Source organism: Bos grunniens, chromosome 7 (assembly GCF_055505025.1).
Source record: "Bos grunniens cultivar Pamir isolate PY7600 chromosome 7, Bosgru_T2T1.0, whole genome shotgun sequence".
NCBI classification, from domain to species: Eukaryota; Metazoa; Chordata; class Mammalia; order Artiodactyla; family Bovidae; genus Bos; species Bos grunniens.
Genome location: NC_141171.1, coordinates 67,463,637 through 67,488,268, shown reverse-complemented (window position 1 = coordinate 67,488,268; position 24,632 = coordinate 67,463,637). Strand labels below are relative to the sequence as shown.

Below are 24,632 nucleotides of genomic sequence, written 5' to 3'. Positions count from 1 at the left end.
ATTTTCTGCCACCTTTCCCCTTGCTCACAATGCATCAGCCACACTGATCTCCTTTCTGTTCCTCTCCGACCTTAGTCTCTTCACACACACGCCTCGCTCTGCCAGAATGCTCTTATCTCTATTCTCATGACCAGTTCCTTCTCATTGTAAGTTCCAGCTCCAGCATCAGTCTCCCTTTTACTCTAATCTAATGTTTTCCTTTTTTTCCCTCTCTTATACCAACCTATTATTTTCCTTCATAAGTTCACACATCTCAGTTCAATGCTTCATTGACTCTGTATGCAACTGCATGCTTAACATCCATCTCACAAATCAAATTAAAATTCTATGAGATCAGGAGTCACGTGTGTCTTGTTTGGTGACAACACAGTGCCTCACACACAGCACATGTGAGATACAGATAAATGGAGATGTGAATGATCATTTGCCCCTCAATCATCCTTGCATCTATAAGCCCGATAGAAGGAAAAAAATTAGCTTCCCTATAAAGCCAAGTATCCTCCATGGAGGCTAAAACCACCTCATTATCCCAAAGGAAAGCAAAGATCCAGACTGCAATTTCTCAAGGTAGAGGCAGGGGGATAAATGAGAGCTTGATGACAAAACCATTCAGGGTTTCCCTCACCTCTTCAAAGGGCAAAACTGATCTATCATTGGTCACCCAGGTCCTCTCTTTCGTCCTTTTACTCCCTGAAGTTTTATGATGCCGTGGTCAATACTCGGCAGCGAATGCAGCAAAGGGGAAGAGGCCAGCTCAGACAGCCTACAAACTTCTTTGCATTTTTATGTCTTTCATTACAAGTGGGCTATTTTTATACCTGTTAGCTGCTAACAATTGGCAAAACCTCAAGCTTGGAATAAAATATGACAAGGGCCAAGAGAGGTAACAATAACAGTGCTTATACTGCAGCCAACTTGCCATTAATAATAGCAGGGAGAGGGATTAGGAGCAGAAGGAAGCCTCTTGGAACCCAGCAAAGACACCATCTTAGGGTGGATGGTTACCTGGCCCACCCAGTACTGCCACCCATCTCACTCCATCCCCTATCTCTCTGGCTTAAAATCCTTCCACATAGTGAATCTTAGAACCAGAAAAGTGTCATGGCCTGTCAGGGCCTTATACTTCCTAAGGTAAAACAACCATAAGATGTTGATTTCTTACAAATAACATAACACACCATTTTGAAACTACAAAGTTCTTTCAAGACAAGATATTTGCACATGAGAGAAAAGGGGCATCCACAAGGATGTTCCCTGCTTTGTGGATTAATATCAAAAATGTGAAAACAATCTACATGTTTATCATAGAGGAATGTCATATAAATTTTGGCACATTCATGCCTTGGAATGTTACTAAATGACTCTCATTCATTTTATATGTTAGTGATTGCTAGCTCACATTGCATGTATTTTATTATTATTGATACATATCTATACATATCTATTATACATTGTAAGTGCATTTAAGGTCCATTTCCATTACTAAAATGCAAGACCACGGGGGTATAGAATCTGTGCCCAAAACAGTTCTAGGCATATAACAGCCACATAATAAATGTTTGTTGAATGCATGAAGAATAAATTAAGACTATGTCACCACTAAAAGAGGACAGTAAATCCACACGAACTGACAGAGAATTTTAAAACTCTTATTTGTTTAAAAAAATACAGGGAGTGTGTGGTACATGTCACCTCTGCAGCACTGAAGGACATACTAGAAAGACAGGAAATTGATTCCGAGTGCCCAGTTACCACATCTTCACAAGGTCAACTTATTTATCCTAATGAGAAGCTCAAAACCTTAGCTAAGGTTTTGAAATCCAAAGCCTCTTATAAAATGAAAGACACACTGTTACAATCTTCTTGCATCATTTCGACCTGCCTTTGCATGAGTGGTTTGCCACCTAGTGATGATACCAAAGTGTCTTTTAGAATAAAATGGACAAATTCAGTAGATGCTGAGCTTCCCTGTAAACAGAGAGATTCTGTATTCTCTCTCTCTCTTTCTCTGTCTGTTTCTCTCTCACACACACAGAGGGTAGGGAGCAAGGAGAGAAACAGATGAAATGAGCAAGCCTGGCACTCAGAGCTGACCAGGGCACAGAAGATTATAGAATAAAATGGTCCTGACTATAGGTTCACCATTCTGGTCAAATTAGGTTGAAACCACTTGATGTAGCTACAGGACCTTGGGTAAGGCATTTATTCCCTCTGAAGGTCAGTGTCAACATCTTAAAGAATGGGCATAATATCTCAAACTAACACAGTACCATTTTTAGGGACAATTTATATAAGGAATTTAGGACAGCCCCTGGCACAAGGCAAGTATTGAATATGTGACAGTTATGTAGTTGTATTTGAGGTTCTAACAAGGAGTTTCATGTTCTGAGAGTACATTTAGGATTCCTACATTTGCAAGTCATCCTCTGGACCAATATGGCACCTCAATAATGACGTATATTTCACAAAGATGAGGTCAACATGGGCTGGTAAGGTCAGTTCTTTCAAACTTATTTTTATTCATGATAAATAATTAAAAGCTTGCCAGGTAGAAGAGAATGTCTGTTTCTTCCAATCCTCACCTCCTTTCCACCCTGGCAATTCTGAAGCCGGAACAATGAAATAGGGGCTTGGAGAATGCTACCCAATGAAGAAAAGGAGGCAGACACTCTTTATGGCATCATTTTGTACAAGAGCAGTAGCCATCATGAAGCACTATGAAGATCTGATTTCATTCACTTTATATTTTGGGTTTGTTTTACGTGTACCCACTTCAATAAAAATGCTTTAAGCATATATTCCTACTATATGAATATTTATATATTATACATATGTCCTCTGTACTAATACAGTATATACACCTTATAAATGTTTTTAATAGATACTTTAAATGGATGAGAAAAATTCTCATCTGGTGCTTTATTCTGTACCAATGGGTGGCTTGTTCATATCCTGGGGTGAGAGGGTCCCTCAGGGAGGAACCATCTTTTAGATACTCCTCTCTGAGATCTTTGCATCCTTAGGATGGGGTGGTTCGCCCATTCCCATTCTTGCCTAAGCAGAGGCAGCTGAGCTGGGGGAGCACAGGGTTAAGACATGATGTCAAATCTGCCCTCACACACATTTTATTTGGCTCAAGTTGTTTTTTTGTTTTGGTTGCCAACATTTTACAATCAGGATACTTCTTTGACCTAAAAAATTAGGAATCCCAGAATACTGGGTCCCTGTGTCTATTACTGTATGGTTGCACCTGAATAGCAGTCGTGTGCTACCCTTTGATACAGTCTTTGACTAACCTGCAACTCTCACTTGCCAAACATGCTCTAACTCTGTAGGTATTTGAGTTTTCAACAACTCATAAGATTCTGGGAGCCTTGGGCCAAAAGAAAAAAAGGAGGAACATATCTAAAACCAGAGAAATTTGACTCGCCAAGGCTCCACATCTGGTAGAGAAGCAGGAACATGGCAGAGATTAATTATGGGTTTTCAGATACTATGATCTCTATTCATTTTACTCAGCCACTGAAGCCAGATTAAAGGGCTGATCATTCTTCTTGATCTAATATTTGTGCTTGCCCAAATCAGAGCAGAACCCTTTTGCATGACAGCACCATGGAGGGCACTGGAGCCACATGGGAGCTTAAGGGTAAGGACAACATGGGAGCCTTAGTCTAAGAGTTCTCCTAGGAACACATCAATAGAACCTCCCATGTTTTGAACCAAGCACAAAAAGTCATTTAATAAAAGCTCTACACTTACACAACCACAATGACTATAAAGAGTACCATGCTGCCTAACGAACCATTTAGGGGGATGGGAAGGGTAACACCCACTCAGACTGAGGACCACAGATAGACTGTTCTCCCACTGTCCCATAATGCAGAGCCCTATGGCAAACAAACAACCTATCATTATTTAAAATTTCGCTATTTTGTTAAACATGAATTTTTGCATTATTCTTGATTTAAAAAAAAAATCTGGTGGGAAGGGGGAATGGGGACTTAGTGTTTAATGTGTACAGAGTTTCAGTTTAGGAAGGTGAAAAATTTGGGAGATGAATGATGGTGAATGTTGCACAATAATGTGAATGTACTTAGTGCCACTGACCTGTACAGTTAAATATGGTTAAAACAGAATGTTTTATATGACTTTTACCACACACAAAAAAAACATTAAAACAAAATTTGGCATTGAAATAGGATTAATCTGAATGCCATACCTTGAAGGTTTTTGGCATCCCCTCAACTTTTGTGCCTGGAGTTAATGCTTCATTCTCTCCCTGTGGCTCTAGCCTCACCCTGGTAGCAGGTCTCCATCTCAAGCCACAGAGCCCGGTGCCAAGGTTAAATGGCTTAAGCATTTTTTTGTTTGTTTTTTTTACCACATTCAAGGGAGGCTCTAGCACCATCCCCATATTCAGGCCACTGCACCCTGTGGATGCCGAGGGAGCTCCTGCAAGACATGCTTGGCCCAGGGGACATGGCTTTGGAGTTACATTTAATTCCTGAGAAGAGAATTGGGACTCCTCACTTACTTACGCTCTGAATAAGAACATGACAACCTTACAAATGCAGCAGTAGCTCTCACACTAGTGATTCTGGCCAATAGGGACTTATTTTTAATTTTTTTTATCAGGTTTTCTCATTCTCCTGAGATCCTATGATAACCCGCAAATGACTCATCTCCACCTGCCAGCAGTCAGTTCTTTCCCACTTTTAAAAATTCCAAAGCCAAAGGTTCAAAGTGCCCTGTATAGCAAATATCCAAGACCCCTCTTCTCCCACAGCATAAGGGGTGCTAAAAATTCTTTTCTTTTAGATGATGAGACTCTTTGAAAGGTCAGAGGAGAAATAAATTTAGCACAGGCAGTAAAATGGAAAGATCCCATCACGGAGTTCCAGTGGAGCCCAATTAGAAAGGCATGCTGGTGCTAAGACTGCTCTATTGATCCCAAGTGAGAGAAGTCACAAGTGAGCAGAGAGCTGACAAGGTCCTGGGAGTGAAACTCTAGCACTGTCACTGTCTCTCCCCCTGTCTAATTGCTTTCTGTTGAAGTGAAGTCGCTCAGTCGTGTCCGTCTCTTTGCGACCTCATGGACTGTAGCCCACCAGGCTCCTCCCTCCATGGGATTCTCCAGGCAAGAGTACTGGAGTGGGTTGCCATTTCCTTCTCCAGAGGATCTTCCCGACCCAGGGGTCGAACCCAGGTCTCCTGCATTCCAGGCAGACGCTTTAACCTCTATTGACATACACCAAAAATGAGTTCAAATCAGCCTTGTTTAGGTTTCTGTTCTTTTTCTTGTATCTGAGGAAAGACAGACTGTAAATAAACAAAACAAGCAAAACAATTATTTTGCATTTGCTCTTTTAAGTTAAGAGAATGCTAAGGAAAGAAGAGGATCCGGGGATTGGTCATTATGGAGCTGGTGCGTGGGTAAAAAGAAGGAAGTGATCCTCAATGTGTCCCGCTGTCTTCCCTTGACTCCCTACCACTCGCCTCACTGACGCCACTTCTACTGTTTCTCTCTTCTATGCAGAGAAATCCATCCTAAGGAACGTATAAGGAAAGTCAAGGTCCAATTTCTCTAGGGCAATATTTCACTCTAAAGCAAAGGCCCACAAACCCTTTTCCCCAAAGCCCGGTATTAAATATCTGGAGTTTTGCGAGTCATAGCATCTCTTCACAACTACTAAATTCCACTGTTTTAGCACTCTAAATGAACAGGAAAAACAATACATAAACAAACAAATGTGTCTGTGTTTATAACAAAAACAACTTTATAAAAACAGGCTGTAGGCCACAGTCTGCCTTCCCCTCACAATGAAAATGCCATTAAGTTCCCCTTGACTCTTGAAGATTAAAAACAAAGCAAGCAAGCAAGGGAGATGCAGAAATACAGTCTCGGGCAGGAAGCAAGACTCAGTTTTTTGCACAAACAAAAGGCAGTCCTCAGTTCTAGAACCATGTCTGTGCTCTTCTTATGAATAGTGTTCTACTGGAGACCCTATCTTTGGGCCTCCACAGCACTCTTAATTGAATAGAAAATTCTAAGACAAGTAGAATTTTGCTTCTGCTAAGAAAGGAAAGCAAAAGTTCCACATTAGATTGCATCCTTTCTCATTTAGACATGAGCTTTATGTCAAAAGTTGCCAGAAGTCATGGTCTGTTACCAGAGTGATGGTAAGTTGCTTGGGCATGACCTAAATGGGAAAATATAGCAACCCATGGGCTTACCCACTGCATCTGTTGCAAACTTTGCCTGGGCCACTGCTTCATTAAGCTAGCTAACTTTAGACTGAGAGTAAGGGGACAGGAGGAATTCATCATGTTCTCTGGGACATGCTGTTGGATCATGGTCTCCTCTCAGAAATAGCTTCCCAAGGGCTGTTCTCTGTGGCAAATAAAAAGTCACAGACATATCTCTTTTATTCTTAAGCTAAAAGATACACCAAAACAGTCATTTTTAATACTTTCAACTCAGGGATGACTTCAAATATTTAATAAAAGCTATATATATGCCAGGAAAAACAAACACCCAGAGGTTTATATGTCATTTTAAAAGGCTTTGAACACTTGTCCCTCCCCCCAATCCTCCAAAGCCTATCTACAGATCCCATCATAAGAATTTCCTATCTCAGAGAGATGATATTTTTTCTTAGCATCAGGTAAAACCAGAACAAGGGTAGAGGCCAATCCACATTTCCCCCACAAGCTCCACTATCCCCCCAGACAGCATGGCAGCAAGCCGATCCTTTTCCCACTTGGAAAGGCCATGGAAACTCAGCCCTAAGTGCCAGACCTTGCTAGGGAAGGTCATTCACTAAATCAAACTACTCCTGTTGCTATCCAAGCACATACTAAAACTGGAAATATTTTTCACCAAAGTCCTTATCCAGTGACTATTTACAGGGATGATAATAAGAGTAGTTGTTTATTTTTGTGGAGTCCCTTGAGAAGAATTGAGATGGCCTTTCTTTCTTCCAAAAAGCTACCTCCATTAGAAATTCATTATCTTATTTTAATCCATTTTATCAATGTCAGTGGTAGAGGAAACATGTTTAACCTCATTTAGTATTTGAATGTTGCTTGACTCAAATGTTGATGCTGATGTTAACAGAATTTTCATGGTTCATGCTAAAAAGAAAGCCATCCAGTGTTTATTTTTTAGATAAAAACAGTGTGAAGAAAGCAGTTCAGGGTATTCTTTCCTCCCATCTATATGACCCTGAACCAACACTAACAATAGCTAACATTTCTTGAGTGTTAGTTCCTTCATAAAGTGGTCTTACTGTGTGAGGTGACTTAGTCCTTTTCATAGTCACATCCAATAGGAGGTGAAGACTGATGCTTTGGGACAGGAAGGGACATTTTTGGTAGTGTATAACTATTGGTTTGTCCACAAAGTTTGTTTGGGTTTTTCCATAACATGTTATGTAGAAACAGGAAATTCAAGCCCTACTTTCCATAAGATGTTAAATAGAGAACAGGAAATTCAAGCTGGGGTCCTCAGACATCAGGCTCTGAAGTCTTACCTATATCAGACACTTTAAGTGCTATAGCTATCCTAACCCTACCTCCATGGGGCCACAGAGAGGTCACTCAATTTTGGGGGCTTCAGGTCTAATATTTAACATTGAAACTAGATAACTATCTCCAAGATACCTATCATCTAACTTATTTCATAAAGTACGACTTATTACTTTTCATAGTATCATTGCTTTGGATCACTTTGTAAAAAATTATTTATTTAAATTGGAGGCTAATTACTTATTGACATGAATCAGCTTTCATATCATTGTAAATTTCAATAATTTGCAAGTGAAAAGTAAAAGCGTTAGTTGCTCAGTCATGTCCAACTCTTTGCAACCCCACGGACTGCAGCCCATCAGGCCCCTCTGCCTATGGGATTCTCCAGGCAAGAATACCCAAGTGGGTTGCCATGCCCTTCCCCAGAGTATTTTTCCCACCCAGGGATCAAACCCGGATCTCCTGCATTGCAGGCAGATTCTTTACCATCTGAGACACATGGGAAGCCCAGATGTAAGTAAAAACAACCAAAAAAGGTTATAAGATTGAACTCTAATATTAAGTTTTAAATTTGGCTTGGTCAAATTTTTCAGATATAAATTTATTCACAGGCCATTAGGTTTTGTCAATTTACTTGATGGAGACTCCTTCAGTAGACCTTAACCACTAACAACATGCAGTTATATTCTTCCCACGGTTTACTTCGGATACTATCTCTGGAGCCATCTTCATGGCGGATTGAGAGGGTGGAGGGAAAGAGGCACCAGAATAGAAGGCATCACTGTGTAGGGAGCCCCTCTTTGTTCCCAGGGAAGGGAACTAGAGTTTTGTTTCAGGCTGGTCTCTGACAACCTGCTGCAAAACCTGGAAAGAGGGTGGGGTCAGAAATATTAGGTAGAGAGGCTAATCCAGTTGACAGTGAGTTTTGTGTTTTGGTTTGCCCTGTAACTGTTGACAATTTCATACTTTTTTTCAAATAGTTAGGATAGAGATGAAGGCTTCAGAGCAGAGAATCAATTTTAAAATGTGACATGATTAGGAAGAAAAGCCATGATGGGTTTTAAAAGAAGTCTTAGAATTTAGAAAGAATGGTGAGAATTCTATTACTCAACATGACGGAGACTTACAATGGAATGGAACAGAGTTACCTTTATTAAGGAAACTATCATTTATTAAGTGATTAATCACATGCCAAACTACCTGTTACTAAATTATCTCTGCACAATGAATCAAGGACATATGATATTTCCATCTTATTTATGAGGAAATTGAGCTTGAGAGAGTTCATGACTGGCTGAAGTTTGCACAGAGCTGGGTGCAGAATAGGGTTGATATTTGCAATAAAATGTCAAAGGGACCTGATATGCAGTGTTTCATAACAATGTTTTGTAGCTTACATTGTATATTTGAATATCCTGTACAAGTCCAGAACAATTTTGACCCTGTTTGAACTCTGCTATTTGATCCTGAGGATGTTTTGACTTCATGGTGGTGAGCACCATATTCACATTATACCAACAAAGATGATTTTTTTTTTTTAATTTTTGGAGTAAACTCCATAAAACCAATTTAATCTGTTGACCAATATTCTATCCAACACTATTAAGTAGTGATTTTTTCTGACTTCTTCTTAATTTTTATTTTGCTAAAATTATTTTCAGGTTCAAGCCTTTTCTGAGTATACTTCATGGAGGGTTTTATTAAATATCGTGACCATAGCAAGCATCAACTCTTAGTTTTCTTTCAATTCAAGTGTTTCTATTAAGCACAATTTTCCTAGGTCAAAATTTTAAAATATTATTATCTGACCCACAGTCTTTCTCAATTTTACTTCCTGATGACAGCATCTGTTATATGATTATTTGTAAGATAAATGTTCAAAAGTTTGCTTTTTCATATTAGCTGATTCATAAAAAAATTGAGCTATTACCCTCAGACTTTCTAGGATTTCTCTTTTGTCAAAAATTAATATATCACATCACTGGTCTAGCTGTTCTGTGTATTACAGTAAGCATAAGTACATAAGCATAATCCTATTATGCTTATGCAGTTGGTGATTTGTGAAGCAAAGAAAAATGTTGGGGTAAAAATGGGAAGGTCAACACATTCTCATTGAGAAATGCATAATATACTATTGTAATTAGTAATAAATTGTCTTAATTTCAGTGAAGGGAAGAAAGAAAAGTCATTTAACAGTCTAGCAATTTTTTCCACTAGTGAGCAAGCTCAAATCTCAGTTTATTTGACTCAAATAGTCAACTGGCAATTAAGTAGCAATGAAACAACTCAAATCTCAGAGATGTATAACCAATTTCATGTTTCTGTAAGAAAACACATGATGAACAGGATTAATTATGCTTAATGTAGTCAGTTTCTCAGAAAACAGTAAATTCATTCTCCCTAATTAGCAATTAGGAATAACATTTTCCTATACTTTTTCATATCCATCACCAATATTGTACTTTGATTTCATTTTAAACCTTTTTTCTCTCTCCTACAAAGACTTAAGAGTAGAATAAAGCTATCTGGATCAGGATATTTAGAATCAGACTGACCAAACTTTCTAAAAGAAGTAAAGAAATTCCAATTATAACAATGGGTAAGGGCTGAGCTGGAATTCAAAGGCTCATGAAAAGCTACTGTAACTATTTGACTCCTGTAGTAAAGTGTAAATATATTATCCAAAATCGAAAGGATTTGAGTTCAAGTTCATTTCTGCTGCCCTGTCACTATGATTATGGAACCCCGTTTGTCTAATCTAACCCACTGAATGGCAGTAACGAAACTGAGTCCCTCTAATACTGAGTTCCTCTGCTGAGTTTATGATTAACTTCTTTATCCAAAACTTCACTCCCTTTCTTTTCTTCAACGTCTTCCTTTCAATACTGAAGAGTATTAAAGAAAAGGGGGAGATGAAAACTATATACAGCAAGTCCCCACCACACAAACATCCAAGTGGTGAACTTTCAAAATGAAAAGGTACATTCCATCAACATCAGGAGTGAGTGAAACTGCAGCATGTCCTCCATCTCCTATTGCTGATGATCCATCAGATCTATCGTCCCCCACCGCCTGTCCATCAAGTCAGTCCTCTCCCTGCCTGTTCACTAGATGCTAGCCCCTCTTTGCCAGCTGTTGTACTGTGTGTATTACTGTATTTTTCAAGTTACGATACTATAAGATTGAAAATGCTTTCATTTTTGTTTCTTTTTATGTATCATTGGTGTGACAAGTATTATAAACCTATTAAAGAACTATACAGCTCACTGTGTTAACTGGGTACCTAGGCCAACTTTGTTGGACTTAACAAACTGGACTTACAAACACACTCTTGGGACAGAACTCATTTGTATGTAAGGGACTCACTGGACAAGGCCCTGTGTCCCTTTGGTGTAAAGGCTTTTGATTTAGTTTTCCAGGTCTCTCTTGAGTCTCCAAAGGCTCGTTCAAGAGTTAATGCAAATTGGTACAGCCGTTATGGAGAACAGTATGGAGGTTTCTTAAGAAACTAAAAACAGAGCTAACATATGATCCAGCATTCCCGCTCCTGGGCATATATCCAGCGATAAACACAGTTCATAAGGATACATGCACTCCAATGTTCACTGCAGTGCTGTTTACAACAGTAAAGGCATGAAAACAACCTAAATTTCCATTGACAGAGGAATGGTACATATATACAATGGAACGGTTGTTGCTGTTCAGTCACTAAGTCGTGTCTGACTCTTTACAACCCCACGACTACAGCATGCCAGGCTTCCCTATTCTTCACCATCTCATCTATAAAACAGGATAAAATAATGCCATTTGTAGCAACATGGATGGACCTGGAGATTATGATAATAAGTGAAGTCAGTCAGGCAAATATCATATATCATTTAATATGTGGAAATAAAAAAAATGACACAAATGAACTTATTTATAAAATAGAAACAAACTATTTTATAGTTTCTATTTTATTATATGAGACTAGAATAAAGAACTTATGGTTACCAGGGGAGAAGGGTGAGGAGAGGAGAAATAGGTTGGGAATTTTGGATTGACATGAATACACTGCTATATTTAAGACAGATAATCAACAAGGACCTACTCTATAGCACAGTAAACTCTGCTCAATACTCTTTAATAACCTAAACGGGAAACGAAATTGAAAAAAATATATACATATATGTGTATTACTGAAAAACTTTGCTATACACCTAAAACCAACAGAACATTGTTAAACAACTATACCAATATAAACTAAAAGTTTTTAAAATAAATTTTGAAAAACTAAAATAGTATTTTAAAAAAGAGTTAACAATCAGGAAATGTGAAGATGTAGAAACAAAGAATAGCTGTTTCGCCAGGAAACTGGTAATAACTTAGACCATAAATTCAACACAATCAGAATCACTGAATAAACAGTTCTCTAAAAGATACGCACCAAGGCTTGACACACATTCCAAAGCTGTTTTTATAGGAAGCAAACTCCCACCAGAGCAGATGACCAAGAAGTTTTCAAAACTGATGAAAAATATCAACCCACAGTCCCATAAACCTCAGTGAACCCCAGGCAGGTTAAACACAAGGAAAAATCACCTAAGGCTATTTTAATAGTCAAACTGCTAAAAAACAAATATAAAAAAAATTCAAAAGAAAGACATTTGGGAGCACTATAATAAAATGAAAACAAGAAGATAGTAAAATGATATCTTTAAAATGTTGAGAGTGGGAAAAAGAACTGGGATTGTCAATCTATAACTCCATATGCTATAAAAATTAAACAATAAAAAATATGCTCAGACAAAAGGTGAAAAATGATCTCCAGCACACTCACTACAAGAAGTGCAAAAAGATTTTTCTGGTTGAAATTAACTAATATCAGAAGGAAACTTAGACCTTTGAAAAAAATGAAGAGTAACAAAAAATATGAGTATCTAGGTTAAATGTAAAATATATGACTCTTAGCTGATGGAGAATAACAAAAAAATATGAGTATCTAGGTTAAATGTAAAATATATGACTCTTAGCTGCCTTTACATAGTTATCTTTATTAAATTTGTTTAAAACACTACTGGTTACTTAAAACAAAAATAGTAATTATTTATTTATTGGCATATGTACCGATAAAATGCAAGATAATAAGAGCACAAAAGGCAAGAGGACATACTTTACCGACAAAGGTCCAGATAGTCAAAGCAATGGTTTTTCCAGTAGTCACGTATGGATGTGAGAGTTCTACTATACAGAAGGCTGAGTGCTAAAGAATTGATGCTTCTGAACTGTGGTGCTGGAAAAGACTCTTGAGAGTCTCTTGAACTAGAAGGAGATCCAACCAGTCAATTCAACAAGAAATCAATCCTGAATATTCATTGGAGGGACTGATGCTGAGGCTGAAGTTCCAATACTTTGGCCACCTGATGTGAAGAGAACCTAATGCTGGGAAAGAGTGAAGGCAGGAAGAAAAGGGGATGACAGTGGAAGAGATGGTTGGATGGCATTATCAAGTCAATGGACATGAGTTTGAGCATGCTCCAGGACATGGTGAAGGACAGGGAAGTCTGGAGTGCTGCAGTCCATGGGGTCACAAAGATTCAGACATGACTGAGCAACCGAACAGTAATAACATAAAATTTTAACACTGGTTTTAAAGTCATACACTTAAGAAATGACTAAGATAACTTGAAGATGAATATTATAAGCTCTAGAGAAATTACTAAAATTTAACATTAAAAATCAATACAGAAAATAAAATACTAAACATTTAGTATAGTTATATTTATATAATACATATATCACTCAAAGTCATTGAAAAGAATAAAGAATAAAACAAGAAAGACAAAATTAAAGAAATAATATTAAAAGATACAATGCTTAAATTCAACTAATAGATGGTTAGATCAAATGAAAATAATCAAAACGTGCAATGACCATAATCAAAAAGTTTATACATAATAAGTGCTAGAGAGGGTAAGGAGAAAAGGGAGCTCTTCTACACTGCTGGTGAGAATGTAAGTTGGTACAGTCACCATGGAGAACAGTATGGAGACTCCTAAAAATATTAAAAATAGAGCTACCATAGGATCCAGCAATTCTACTCCTGGGCATATATCCAGAGAAAACCCTAATTTGAAAAGCTGCAGGCTCCTCAGTGTTCACTGAAGTATTTACAATAGCCAAGACATAGAAGCAACCTAAATGTCCATCAACTGAAGAATGGGTAAAGAAGATGTGGTACATATATACAAAAAATACTATTCAGCCATACAAAAGGAATAAAATAATTCTATTTACAGCAACATGGTTACTCTAGAGTTTATTATACTATGTAAAGTAAGTCAGACATGGAAAAACAAATATGATCATAACTCATATGTGTAATCTCATTTTAAAAAGTGATATAATGAACTTCTTTACAAAACAGAAATATACTTATCAAAAACAAACTTATGGTTACCAAAGGGGAAACTTTTGAGAGAAGGATAAATCATGAGCTTGGGATTAATATACATACATTACTATATATTAGATAGATAGCCAACAAAATCTACTATATAACACAGAAAACTCAACTTAATATTCTGTGAAAACCTAGATGAGAAAATGTCTGAAAAAGGATTAAAATTAGTATATATATAACTGACTCACTCTGCTGTACATCTGAAAATAACACAGTATGGTAATTCAACCATACTTCAATAATTTTTTTAAAAACAGACTATGTGAAAGGCATAGATTGCTAAACTGTATAAAAATGTGAAATCCAAATATTAGATGTGTATATGAAACAGAGTTTTATTATGAAGATAGATATGTTCAGATGTTTAAAGAAAATGTAAAAAACAAAAACAAAAACACACCATGCAAACATTAAGCAAAAGAAAACTTGTCTTTTTATATTATTTCCAGAAAGAACAGATTGAAAACCAAGTGTTAACAGAAATAACAGAAGGATCAATTTACCAAAGAAATATAACTGAACATGTATGTATCTAAAAACAGAGGTCCCAGACTCATAAAGCAAAACATTGTTCAAGTAAAAATTAAAAAAAAAAAAAAAGTCAAATCTATAGCTCTGATACTACAGAAACTTAGAAAATAAGGAAAAAAAAAAATTCCTGTTCATTTTATGAGGTCAATATAACCTTGTTAATACAACAAACCAGTAAAAATATCTTATAAGAAATGAAAACATCCTTTGTGACTGTAGACACAAAATACTTATGAAATATTTGCAAATATAATCCAGTAATATATAAATTAGATAATATATCATGACCAAATTGATATATCTTAGGAACACAGGTTGATACGACAGTAGAAACTCAAAAAACCATATCACAATATAATTCAAGAGAGCACATAATCACTTCAACAGATGCAGAAAAAGCATCTGAAAAAAATTAACACCATTTAAGACTAAAACCTCAGGAAACTAAAAACAGAAATTTCCTCATGGTAAAAGACATTTAAGATAAATATATATTTAAAATTGTAATTAATGGTGATAGACTTAACACTTTCTAAGATCGAGGAGAAAAGGTAAGGATGCTTACTTTCAATAACTCTATTCAAAGTTTTACTAGTGCTCCTAGACAATGTAATAAAGCAAGAAAAAGAAATGAAGGAGAGAAAATTTAGTAAAGTAGTAAAAATTTTGGATTATAGACTGTGAGACTATATATCTACCCAATAGAATTTACAATCTATTTGAACAAATAAGCAAACTTAACAGTCATAGGTTATAAAATCAACATTTCCTATCAAAGGGCATTAAGAAAATCAACTTAAAATATTTATAATAGTATCAAAATAATCAAATAGCTTGAAATAAATAGGAAACGTGTGAAAAATTTATAGTAAAAATAAAGTAACACTGAGTGAATTTAAAGAAGACCTAAAAATGGATATCTAAATCATATCCATAATTAGAAAGACTCAATATTTCTAAGATATCATTCTTTTTTTTTTCCTTTTTTTTTAAATTTTATTTTATTTTTAAAATTTACATAATTGTATTAGTTTTGCCAAATATCAAAATGAATCTGCCACAGGTATACATGTGTTCCCCATCCTTAAATTGATATATTCTTAAGGACTCAGTAAAATTCCTAATAAAATTTCTGTAGGCTACTTGACTAAAACCCATTTGGAAGTGCAAAGAATATTGAATAGCCAACAGCCTTTTAAAAAGAAACATATCCATAGAACTTCAGTTCAGTTCAGTCCAGTCACTCAGTTGTGTCTGTCTCTGTGACCCCATGGACTACAGCAAGCCAGACCTCCCTGTTCACAACCAACTCCCAGAACTTACTCAAACTCATGTCCACTGAGTTGGTGATGTCATCCAACCATCTCATCCTCTATTGTCCCCTTCTCCTACCTTCCATCTTTCCCAGCAGCAGGGTCTTTTCAAATGAGTCAGCTCTTCACATCAGGTGGACAAAGTATTGGAGTTTCAGCTTCAGAATCAGTCCTTCTAATGAATATTGAGGACTTATTTCCTTTAGGATGGACTGGTTGGGTCTCCTTGCAGTCCGAGGGACTCTCAAGAGTCTTCTCCACACAAAAATAAACTCAAAATGGATTAAAGATCTAAATGTAAGACCAGAAACTATAAAAATCTTAGAGGAGAACATAGGCAAAACACTCTCCGACATGAATCACAGCAGGATCCTCTATGACCCCACCTCCCAGAATATTGTAAATAAAAGCAAGAATAAACAAATGAGGCCTAATTAAAATTAAAAGCTTCTGCACAACAAAGGAAACTATAAATAAGGTGAAAAGACAGCCTTCAGCATGGGAGAAAATAATAACAAATGAAGCAAATGACAAAGAATTAATCTCAAAAATATACAAGCAACTCCTACAGCTTAACTCCAGAGAAATGACCCAATCAAAAAATGGGCGAAAAAACTAAACAGACATTTCTCCAAAGAAGACATACAGATGGCTAACAAACACATGAAAAGATGCTCAACATCACTCATTATCAGAGATGTGCAAATCAAAACCACAATGAGGTACCATTTCACACCAGTCAGAATGGCTGCGATCCAAAAGTCTACAAGCAATAAATGCTGGAGAGGGTGTGGAGAAAAGGGAACTCTCTTACACTGTTGGTGGGAATGCAAACTAGTACAGTCACTACGGAGAACAGTGTGCAGTTTCCTTAAAAAACTGGAAATAGAACTGCCATACGCCCCAGCAATCCCACTGCGGGACATAGACACTGAGGAAACCAGAAGGGAAAGAGACACGTGTATCCCAATGTTCATCCCAGCACTGTTTATAATAGCCAGGACATGGAAGCAACCTAGATGTCCATCAGCAGACGAATGGATAAGAAAGCTATGGTACATACACACAATGGAGTATTGCTCAGCCATTAAAAAGAATACATTTGAATCAGTTCTAATGAGGTGGATGAAACTGGAGCCTATTATACAGAGTGAAGTAAGCCAGAAAGAAAAAACACCAATACGGTACACTAACGCATATATATGGAATTTAGAAAGAAGGTAACAATAACCCTGTATGTGAGACAGCAAAAGAGACACAGATGTATAGAACAGTCTTTTGGACTCTGTTGGAGAGGGCGAGGGTGGGATGATTTGGAAGAATGGCATTGAAACATGTATAACATCATATGTGAAATGAATTGCCAGTCCAGGTTCGATGCATGATACAGGATGCTCCAGGTTGGTGCACTGGGATGACCAAGAGGGATGGTATGGGGAGGGAGGAGGGAGGGGGGTTAGGGTGGGGAACACATGTACACCTGTGGCAGATTCATGTTGATGTATGGTAAAACCAATAAAAAAAAAAAAAAGTCTTCTCCAACACCATCAGTTCAGTTCAGTTCAGTTCAGTCGCTCAGTCATGTCCGACTCTTTGCGATCCCATGAATCGCAGCACGCCAGGCCTCCCTGTCCATCACCAACTCTCGGAGTTCACTCAGACTCACAACCATCGAGTCAGTGATGCCGTCCAGCCATCTCATCCTCTGTTGTCCCCTTCTCCTCCTGCCCCCAATCCCTCCCAACATCAGAGTCTTTTCCAATGAGTCAACTCTTCACATGAGGGGGCCAAAGTACTGGAGTTTCAGCTTTAGCATCATTCCTTCAAAGAAATCCCAGGCCTGATCTCCTTCAGAATGGACTGGTTGGATCTCCTTGCAGTCCAAGGGACTCTCAAGAGTCTTCTCCAACACCATAGTTCAAAAGCATCAATACTTCGGCGCTCAGCCTTCTTCACAGTCCAACTCTCACATCCATACATGACCACAGGAAAAACCATAGTCTTGACTAGACAGACCTTTGTTGGCAAAGTAATGTCTTTGCTTTTGAATATGCTATCTAGGTTGGACATAACTTTCCTACACCATCAGATAAGATCAGGAGCTCAGTTGTGTCCAACTCTTTGTGACCCCATGAATCACAGCACGCCAGGCCTCCCTGTCCATCACCAACTCCCGGAGTTGACTCAGACTCACATCCATCGAGTCAGTGATACCATCCAGCCATCTCATCCTCTGTCGTCCCCTTCTCCTCCTGTCCCCAATCCCTCCCAGCATCAGAGTCTTTTCCAATGAGTCAATTCTTCGCATGAGGTGGCCAAAGTACTGGAGTTTCAGCTAGCATCATTCCTTCCAAAGAAATCCCAGGGCTGATCTCTTTCAGAATGGACTGGTTGGATCTCCTTGCAGTCCAAGGGACTCTCAAGAGTCTTCTCCAACACCACAGTTCAAAAGCATCAATTCTTCAGCGCTCAGCCTTCTTCACAGTCCAACTCTCACATCCATACATGACCACAGGAAAAACCATAGCCTTGACTAGACGAACCTTTGTTGGCAAAGTAATGTCTCTGCTTTTGAATATGCTATCTAGGTTGGTCATAACTTCCCTTCCAAGGAGTAAGCGTCTTTTAATTTTTTGGCTGCAGTCACCATCTGCAGTGATTTTGGAGTCCAGAAAAATAAAGTCTGACACTGTTTCCACGGTTTCCCCATCTATTTCCCATGAAGTGATGGGACCGGATGCCATGATCTTCGTTTTCTGAACGTTGAGCTTTAAGCCAACTTTTTCACTCTCCACTTTCACTTTATCAAGAGGCTTTTTAGTTCCTCTTCACTTTCTGCCATAAGGGTGGTATCATCTGCATATCTGAGGTTATTGATACTTCTCCTGGCAATCTTGATTCCAGCTTGTGTTTCTTCCAGTCCAGCGTCTCTCATGATGTACTCTGCATATAGCTTAAATAAGCAGGGTGACAATATACAGCCTTGACGTACTCCTTTTCCTATTTGGAAGCAGTCTGTTGTTCCATGTCCAGTTCTAACTGTTGCTTCCTGACCTGCATACAAATTTCTCAAGAGGCAGATCAGGTGGTCTGGTATTCCTATCTCTTGAAGAATTTTCCACAGTTTATTGTGATCCACACAGTCAAAGGCTTTGGCATAGTCAATAAAGCAGAAATAGATGTTTTTCTGGAACTCTCTTGCTTTTTCCATGATCCAGCGGATGTTGGCAATTTGATCTCTGGTTCCTCTGCCTTTTCTAAAACCAGCTTGAACATCAGGAAGTTCACGGTTCACATATTGCTGAAGCCTGGCTTGGAGAATTTTGAGCATTAGTTTACTAGCGTGTGAGATGAGTGCAATTGTGAGGTAGTTTGAGCATTCTTTGGCATTGCCTTTCTTTGAGATTGGAATGAAAACTGACCTTTTCAAGTCCTGTGGCCACTGCTGAGTTTTCCAAATTTGCTGGCATACTGAATGCAGCACTTTCCCAGCATCATCTTTCAGGATTTGAAATAGCTCAACTGGAATTCTATCACCTCCACTAGCTTTGTTCGTAGTGATGCTTTCTAAGGCCCACTTGACTTCACATTCCAGGATGTTTGGCTCTAGGTCAGTGATCACACCATCATAATTATCTGGGTCTTGAAGATCTTTTTTGTACAGTTCTTCTGTGTATTCTTGCCATCTCTTCTTAATATCTTCTGCTTCTGTTAGGTCCATACCATTTCTGTCCTTTATCCTTTATGTCCTACACCATAGTTCACTTCAAAAGCATCAGTTCTTCAGCACTCAGCTTTCTTTATTGTCAAACTCTCACATCCATACGTGACTACTGGAAAAATATAAAATTTAGGCTCTTGATTTCAAGACTTGCTATAAAGTTGCAATAAACAAGACCATGTAGCATTCGTATAAAATAGATGAATATAAAATAAAGAATATGGGTAATCATCAGAAATTGCTATCTGTTCAATGAGAAAAGTTTCTTTCTAATCTATCATTAGATTAGATAACAACTGGATAGCTTTAGGAAAAAAATAACCCTTCGTTCTTCTCTTATTCCATACACAAAAATTAATTTGATATGGATCACAAATCTTAAGACAAAATCCAGAACAATAAAGCTTTTACAAAAAAAATAAGGGCAAATACATTTGTAAAGTCTGAGGTAGACAGAAATCATAAAGAATAAAAGATAATTTAGACTTAATCAAATTTAAAAATTTTGCTCTTCAAAGGTATCATTATGCAAATGAGTAGACAAGCTATGGAGTAGGAGAAAGACCTTTAGAGGATGTATCTAATAGAAAAAAAAAATGTATCCAAAATAGACAAAGAATTTACAAAACAGTAAAAATGATGACTAATTCAATAAAACAATAGGCCACAACTAAAACACACAATCACAGAAGATAAAGGAATAGCCATTAGACATTAGAAGATATTACAGAGCAAAGCAAACTCAAACTACAGTAAGGTATGACTTCACACCAATAGAATGGTTAGCTATTTTTTAATTAAAAACAGCAAATGTTTGAGATGAAATGCTTATACAATTCTGTAAGATTTTAAATGATACAGTTACATTGAAGACATTTGGTAGTTTTTTGTTTGTTTGTTTTTAATGAAACCGTGGTTCTCAGACTTTTAAGTCAGGATCCCTTTACTCTCTTAATTCTTCAGAAGCCCAAGGAGATTTTGTTTTTATGGTACTTATCAATATTTACTTGCTAGAAATTAAAATTGAGAAAAATTTAAAACAGTTCCTTGCTAATTCATTTAAAATAATAATATATTTTAATGAGACACAACAATATTTGTCAAAACAAAGCAAAATTTAATAACAGTAATACTGTTTCACATTAACAAAGTCTCTAAATCTGTCTTAATCGAAGACAGCTTGATTTGTATTTCCTTCTCTGCATTCACTCTCTTGATACAGTTTAGGATGAAGCATATGAAGAACGTTTTGCCTTACAGAAAAAGGTATCAGGAAAGAAAGGACTATTTTAATAGCCTTTTTCAGATAAATGGATATTTTTGTAGATGCTAAATGAACAATTAGTGGTAGTGGTATTCTTGAAAGTGACTTGCAGTATGGAATCAAACCATATCAATAAAGTTTTTTGTACTCAATTACATTAAAATCTATTGGCCCATCTTACACTAGCAATTGAACTTTACCTCCTGCATGATTTTTAACATCAGAAAATGGCCATTTGGAAAACACTGGTTCTCTGAGTTGTGTAGATCTTCCAAACATTGACTAATTTTATTATACAATCTTTTGATATCACATTTGGCAATATTACCACTAATGTCATTAGAAATACTGCAAAGCTATTAAGCTCATGGTAGCAAAAACATGTTCTCTGAAATTCTAAAGTTTGCTGCAAAGTTAAACTTTTATCATTGACAACAAATATGGTTAACTTTGTCCTTGAAGTGACAAGTTTACTTTGTTCACAAGAAAGTATCTGTCAAATATACAGATCTAAATAATCAGTTGTTAATTAAAAAAACAACAAAAAAAAACCATCACTACTTGAACACAAGTAGCTAGCTCAGCTTGTAACTCAAAACAACTGCACAAGTGCTGTTCCTTAAGATAGCTATTATACTTTCAATACATAGCAAAGTGCTTGTAGCAGGCAATTGAAAAGATGAGTATTCAGGAGACAGTTTTAACATAATGAATTTATTGAGTCATCAAGGACGTTCTGAATTGAAACCAGTGTACTGAAGATATGTGGTGAAGAGCAAATAGTCATACCACAACTACTTGTAAGGCTTCATTCATTTTATACCTAATGATATTTTTGCATCATTACTGTAACTGTCAACTCAGTGAAAAAGGCAAACGCCTGGTTAGTACTGCCACAAAAATGATTTTGACCTTTGGAAACCCCTGCAATAGTTTTTAGGTGCCCAGAGATCTAAAGACCATATTCTGGGAATAACTGTTTAAAAGTTAAGCATATATCTACCCTACAACCCAGAAATTACATTCTAACATGATTATACAAGATAAATAAAAGTGTATGTCAATCAAAACACAGTAAAGGAAGTTTATACCAAACTCATTAAAAATCACTTAGAACTAAGGGAAATGAAAACAAATATCTAGCAGCAGGAAAGAAGATATACAAATTGTCATACATCTATAGAATGGAATGACTAAAATATAAAGAAAATTAAACACATGGTAGATGCAACAGCTGTATGTTTTTGTTCAAAACATTATGTTAGTGAAGTAATACATACTTGAGATATACTGTGCAGTTCCATTTATATGAAATTTAAATATAGGAAAAATGTGTCTATGATGATAGAAACCACAGTTCCCAAGGAGATGAGACTGAAATGTGGCTAAAGGGAAATTTCTTGGGGTGGGGAGATTAATGTTTTGTACTTGTTTGTTCTTATTTGTTGGAGTAGGAAATGGTAACCTAGTTCAGTATCCATAATTCAATGGAAAATTCCATTGACAGAGGAGCCTGTCAGGCTACAGTTCATGGGGTCACAGAGAGTCAGACAAGACTGAGCGACAAACCACACACATTCCTGTTTGTACTTGTAAATGTTTGGAGTAAATACAACTTTAAAAACAATGAATAAAATGCTTAATATTTGTACATTTTGATGATTCTATCTCAACAAAATATAAATAATAGTTTTATATTTAAATTTTAAAAAAGAGTATAACTCCTAGAGTTTTTTGGGTTACGCCTTGTTGTCTTGGAAAACACAGACTAGAGAAACCATGAGCAGTCTTTCAGTGTCTGCTGAATGAACAGATGCACAGAAAAAACAAAAGCATATTTAGGTGCATAAGAGTAAAACCAGCATTTTCTGTGTATTGGAGATATTTTCACTACCTCATGAATTTACATTTCTACAAAAAAATACTTAATAGAAAATAAGTCTCAATTACTAAACTAAGTGTTCAACTTATAAATTTACAAAAAAATAACAATTCAGAACAAGGGAAATAGAGGTAATAAATGTTAGATTTAATAAAATAGAATACAATATAGATCAATAAAGCCAAAAGTTGATTATTTACAAAAATTAACAAAATAAACAAACCTCTGTCAAGATTGATCAAGAAAAGAGAGAAAACATAAATAAAAACTATTATAACTGCAGATAGGACATGACAGAAAAAGTAGGGCTATTAAAGCAGCCAAAAGAACTAACAATGACTTTATGTGAACAATTTTGAAAACCTAAATAAAATACCTAGAAAAATAAGTTACCAAACTGACCTAAGAATCTAGCCCTTCAGTGGAAACTAGACAGTGATTTCACATTTGAGTGCTACAAAAATTTCAAGGAACACATTAAAATTTCACATATCTTTCCCCGTTTAGCAGAAAAGGAGACTCCGGTGAATTTTAGCCTAACACCACATCAGTTTTAGCCTGACACCAAACACCAAAACAATCTGTGAAAGAAAAATAAGAAGTCTACCACACTAATTAATAAACAGTTTAAAATCGCTTAAAAACACTTACCAACATGAATCCAACATATTACTATAATGTATTATGATAACCATGATAAAATTGGATTTATCTCAACTATGTGAGAATGGTTTATTATTAGAAAATGCAGAACTGCTTTTCACAGTAATATCAGATTTAAAGAGAAAAAATCAATATGATTATTCCAATTGATACTTAAAAAGTGATAGAATTTAGCAAATATTTAGGGAAAAGAGAGCTTCCATGGTGGCTCGGAGGGTAGAGTCTGCCTGCAATGTGGGAGACCCAGGTTTGATCCCTGGGTCGGGAAGATCCTCTGGAGAAGGAAATGGCAACCTACTCTAGTATTCTTGCCTGGAGAATCCCCATGGACAGAGGAGACTGGTAGGCTATAGTCCATAGAGTTGCATAGAGTTGGACATGACTGAGCGACTTCAGTTTCATTTTCTTAGGGAAAAGAGTACAATTTCTTATTTCATTAGGAACAGAATCTTGCTTAGCCTGATAAATAGTACCTACTAAAAAAATAAACTTGGGCTTCCCTGGCACTCCAGGGGTTAGGAATCTGCCTGCCAATGCAGGGGACACAAGTTTCGACTCCTGGTCCTGGAAGATCCAACATTCCACGTGGCAAATAAGCCTGTGTGCAGCAGATATTGGGCCCATGTGCGCTGGAGCCTGTCCTCTGCAACAAGAGAAGCCACCACAATTAGCAGCCTGTGCACTGCAACTAGAGAAAACCTGTGCACAGCAAGGAAGACCCAGCACCGCCAAACTAAAATAAATAAATGAATATTTTAAAAAATAACCATAGCAAACACGGTTATATGTGGTTAAATTTTTGAAGCGTTCTCTTTAAAATGGAAATGAGTCACCCATACCAACCATCACTGTTAGATTTAACGAAATTACAAAGACCCCCAGCATTACTGATGCTGAAGCTAAAACTTCAATACTTGGCCACCTGATGTGAAGAGCTGACTCATTAGAAAAGACCCTGATGCTGTGAAAGATTGAAGGCAGGAGGAGAAGGGGATGACAGAGGACAAGATGTTTGGATGGCATCACCAACTCAATGGACATGAGTTTGAGCAAGCTATGGGAGATGGTGAAGGAAAGGGAAGTCTGGCGTGCTGCAGTCCAAGGGGTCACAAAGATTCGGACATGACTGAGCTACTGAAAAACAATAACAACCATTACAATAGAACTAGAGATGTAAGAAATGAAAAGAAGGAAATAAAACTGACATTATTTTCATATTACACTATAGTTTACATAGACATCTCTTTCCTCAAATATATAGACAATTCATTAAAAATGATAGAAGAGAA

General features: G+C 36.9%; 1 protein-coding gene across 18 annotated transcripts in view; it reads right to left on the bottom strand.

Moving 5' to 3' along the window:
- SGCD (sarcoglycan delta) overlaps nucleotides 1-24,632 on the bottom strand; it is a 695,743-nt gene that overhangs the window by 472,152 nt on the left and 198,959 nt on the right. For 3 of the 18 annotated variants that reach the window (XM_086412597.1, XM_086412598.1, XM_086412596.1), the window contains one exon: nucleotides 17,658-23,986. The exons of the other annotated variants lie outside the window; for them this stretch is intronic. In XM_086412597.1, coding sequence (XP_086268723.1) covers nucleotides 18,611-19,534 — 924 coding nt within the window. In that variant the 5' untranslated portion in view covers nucleotides 19,535-23,986 and the 3' untranslated portion in view covers nucleotides 17,658-18,610. Of the gene's footprint in view, nucleotides 1-17,657; nucleotides 23,987-24,632 lie in introns of those variants that run through there. 18 annotated transcript variants of the gene reach the window in all.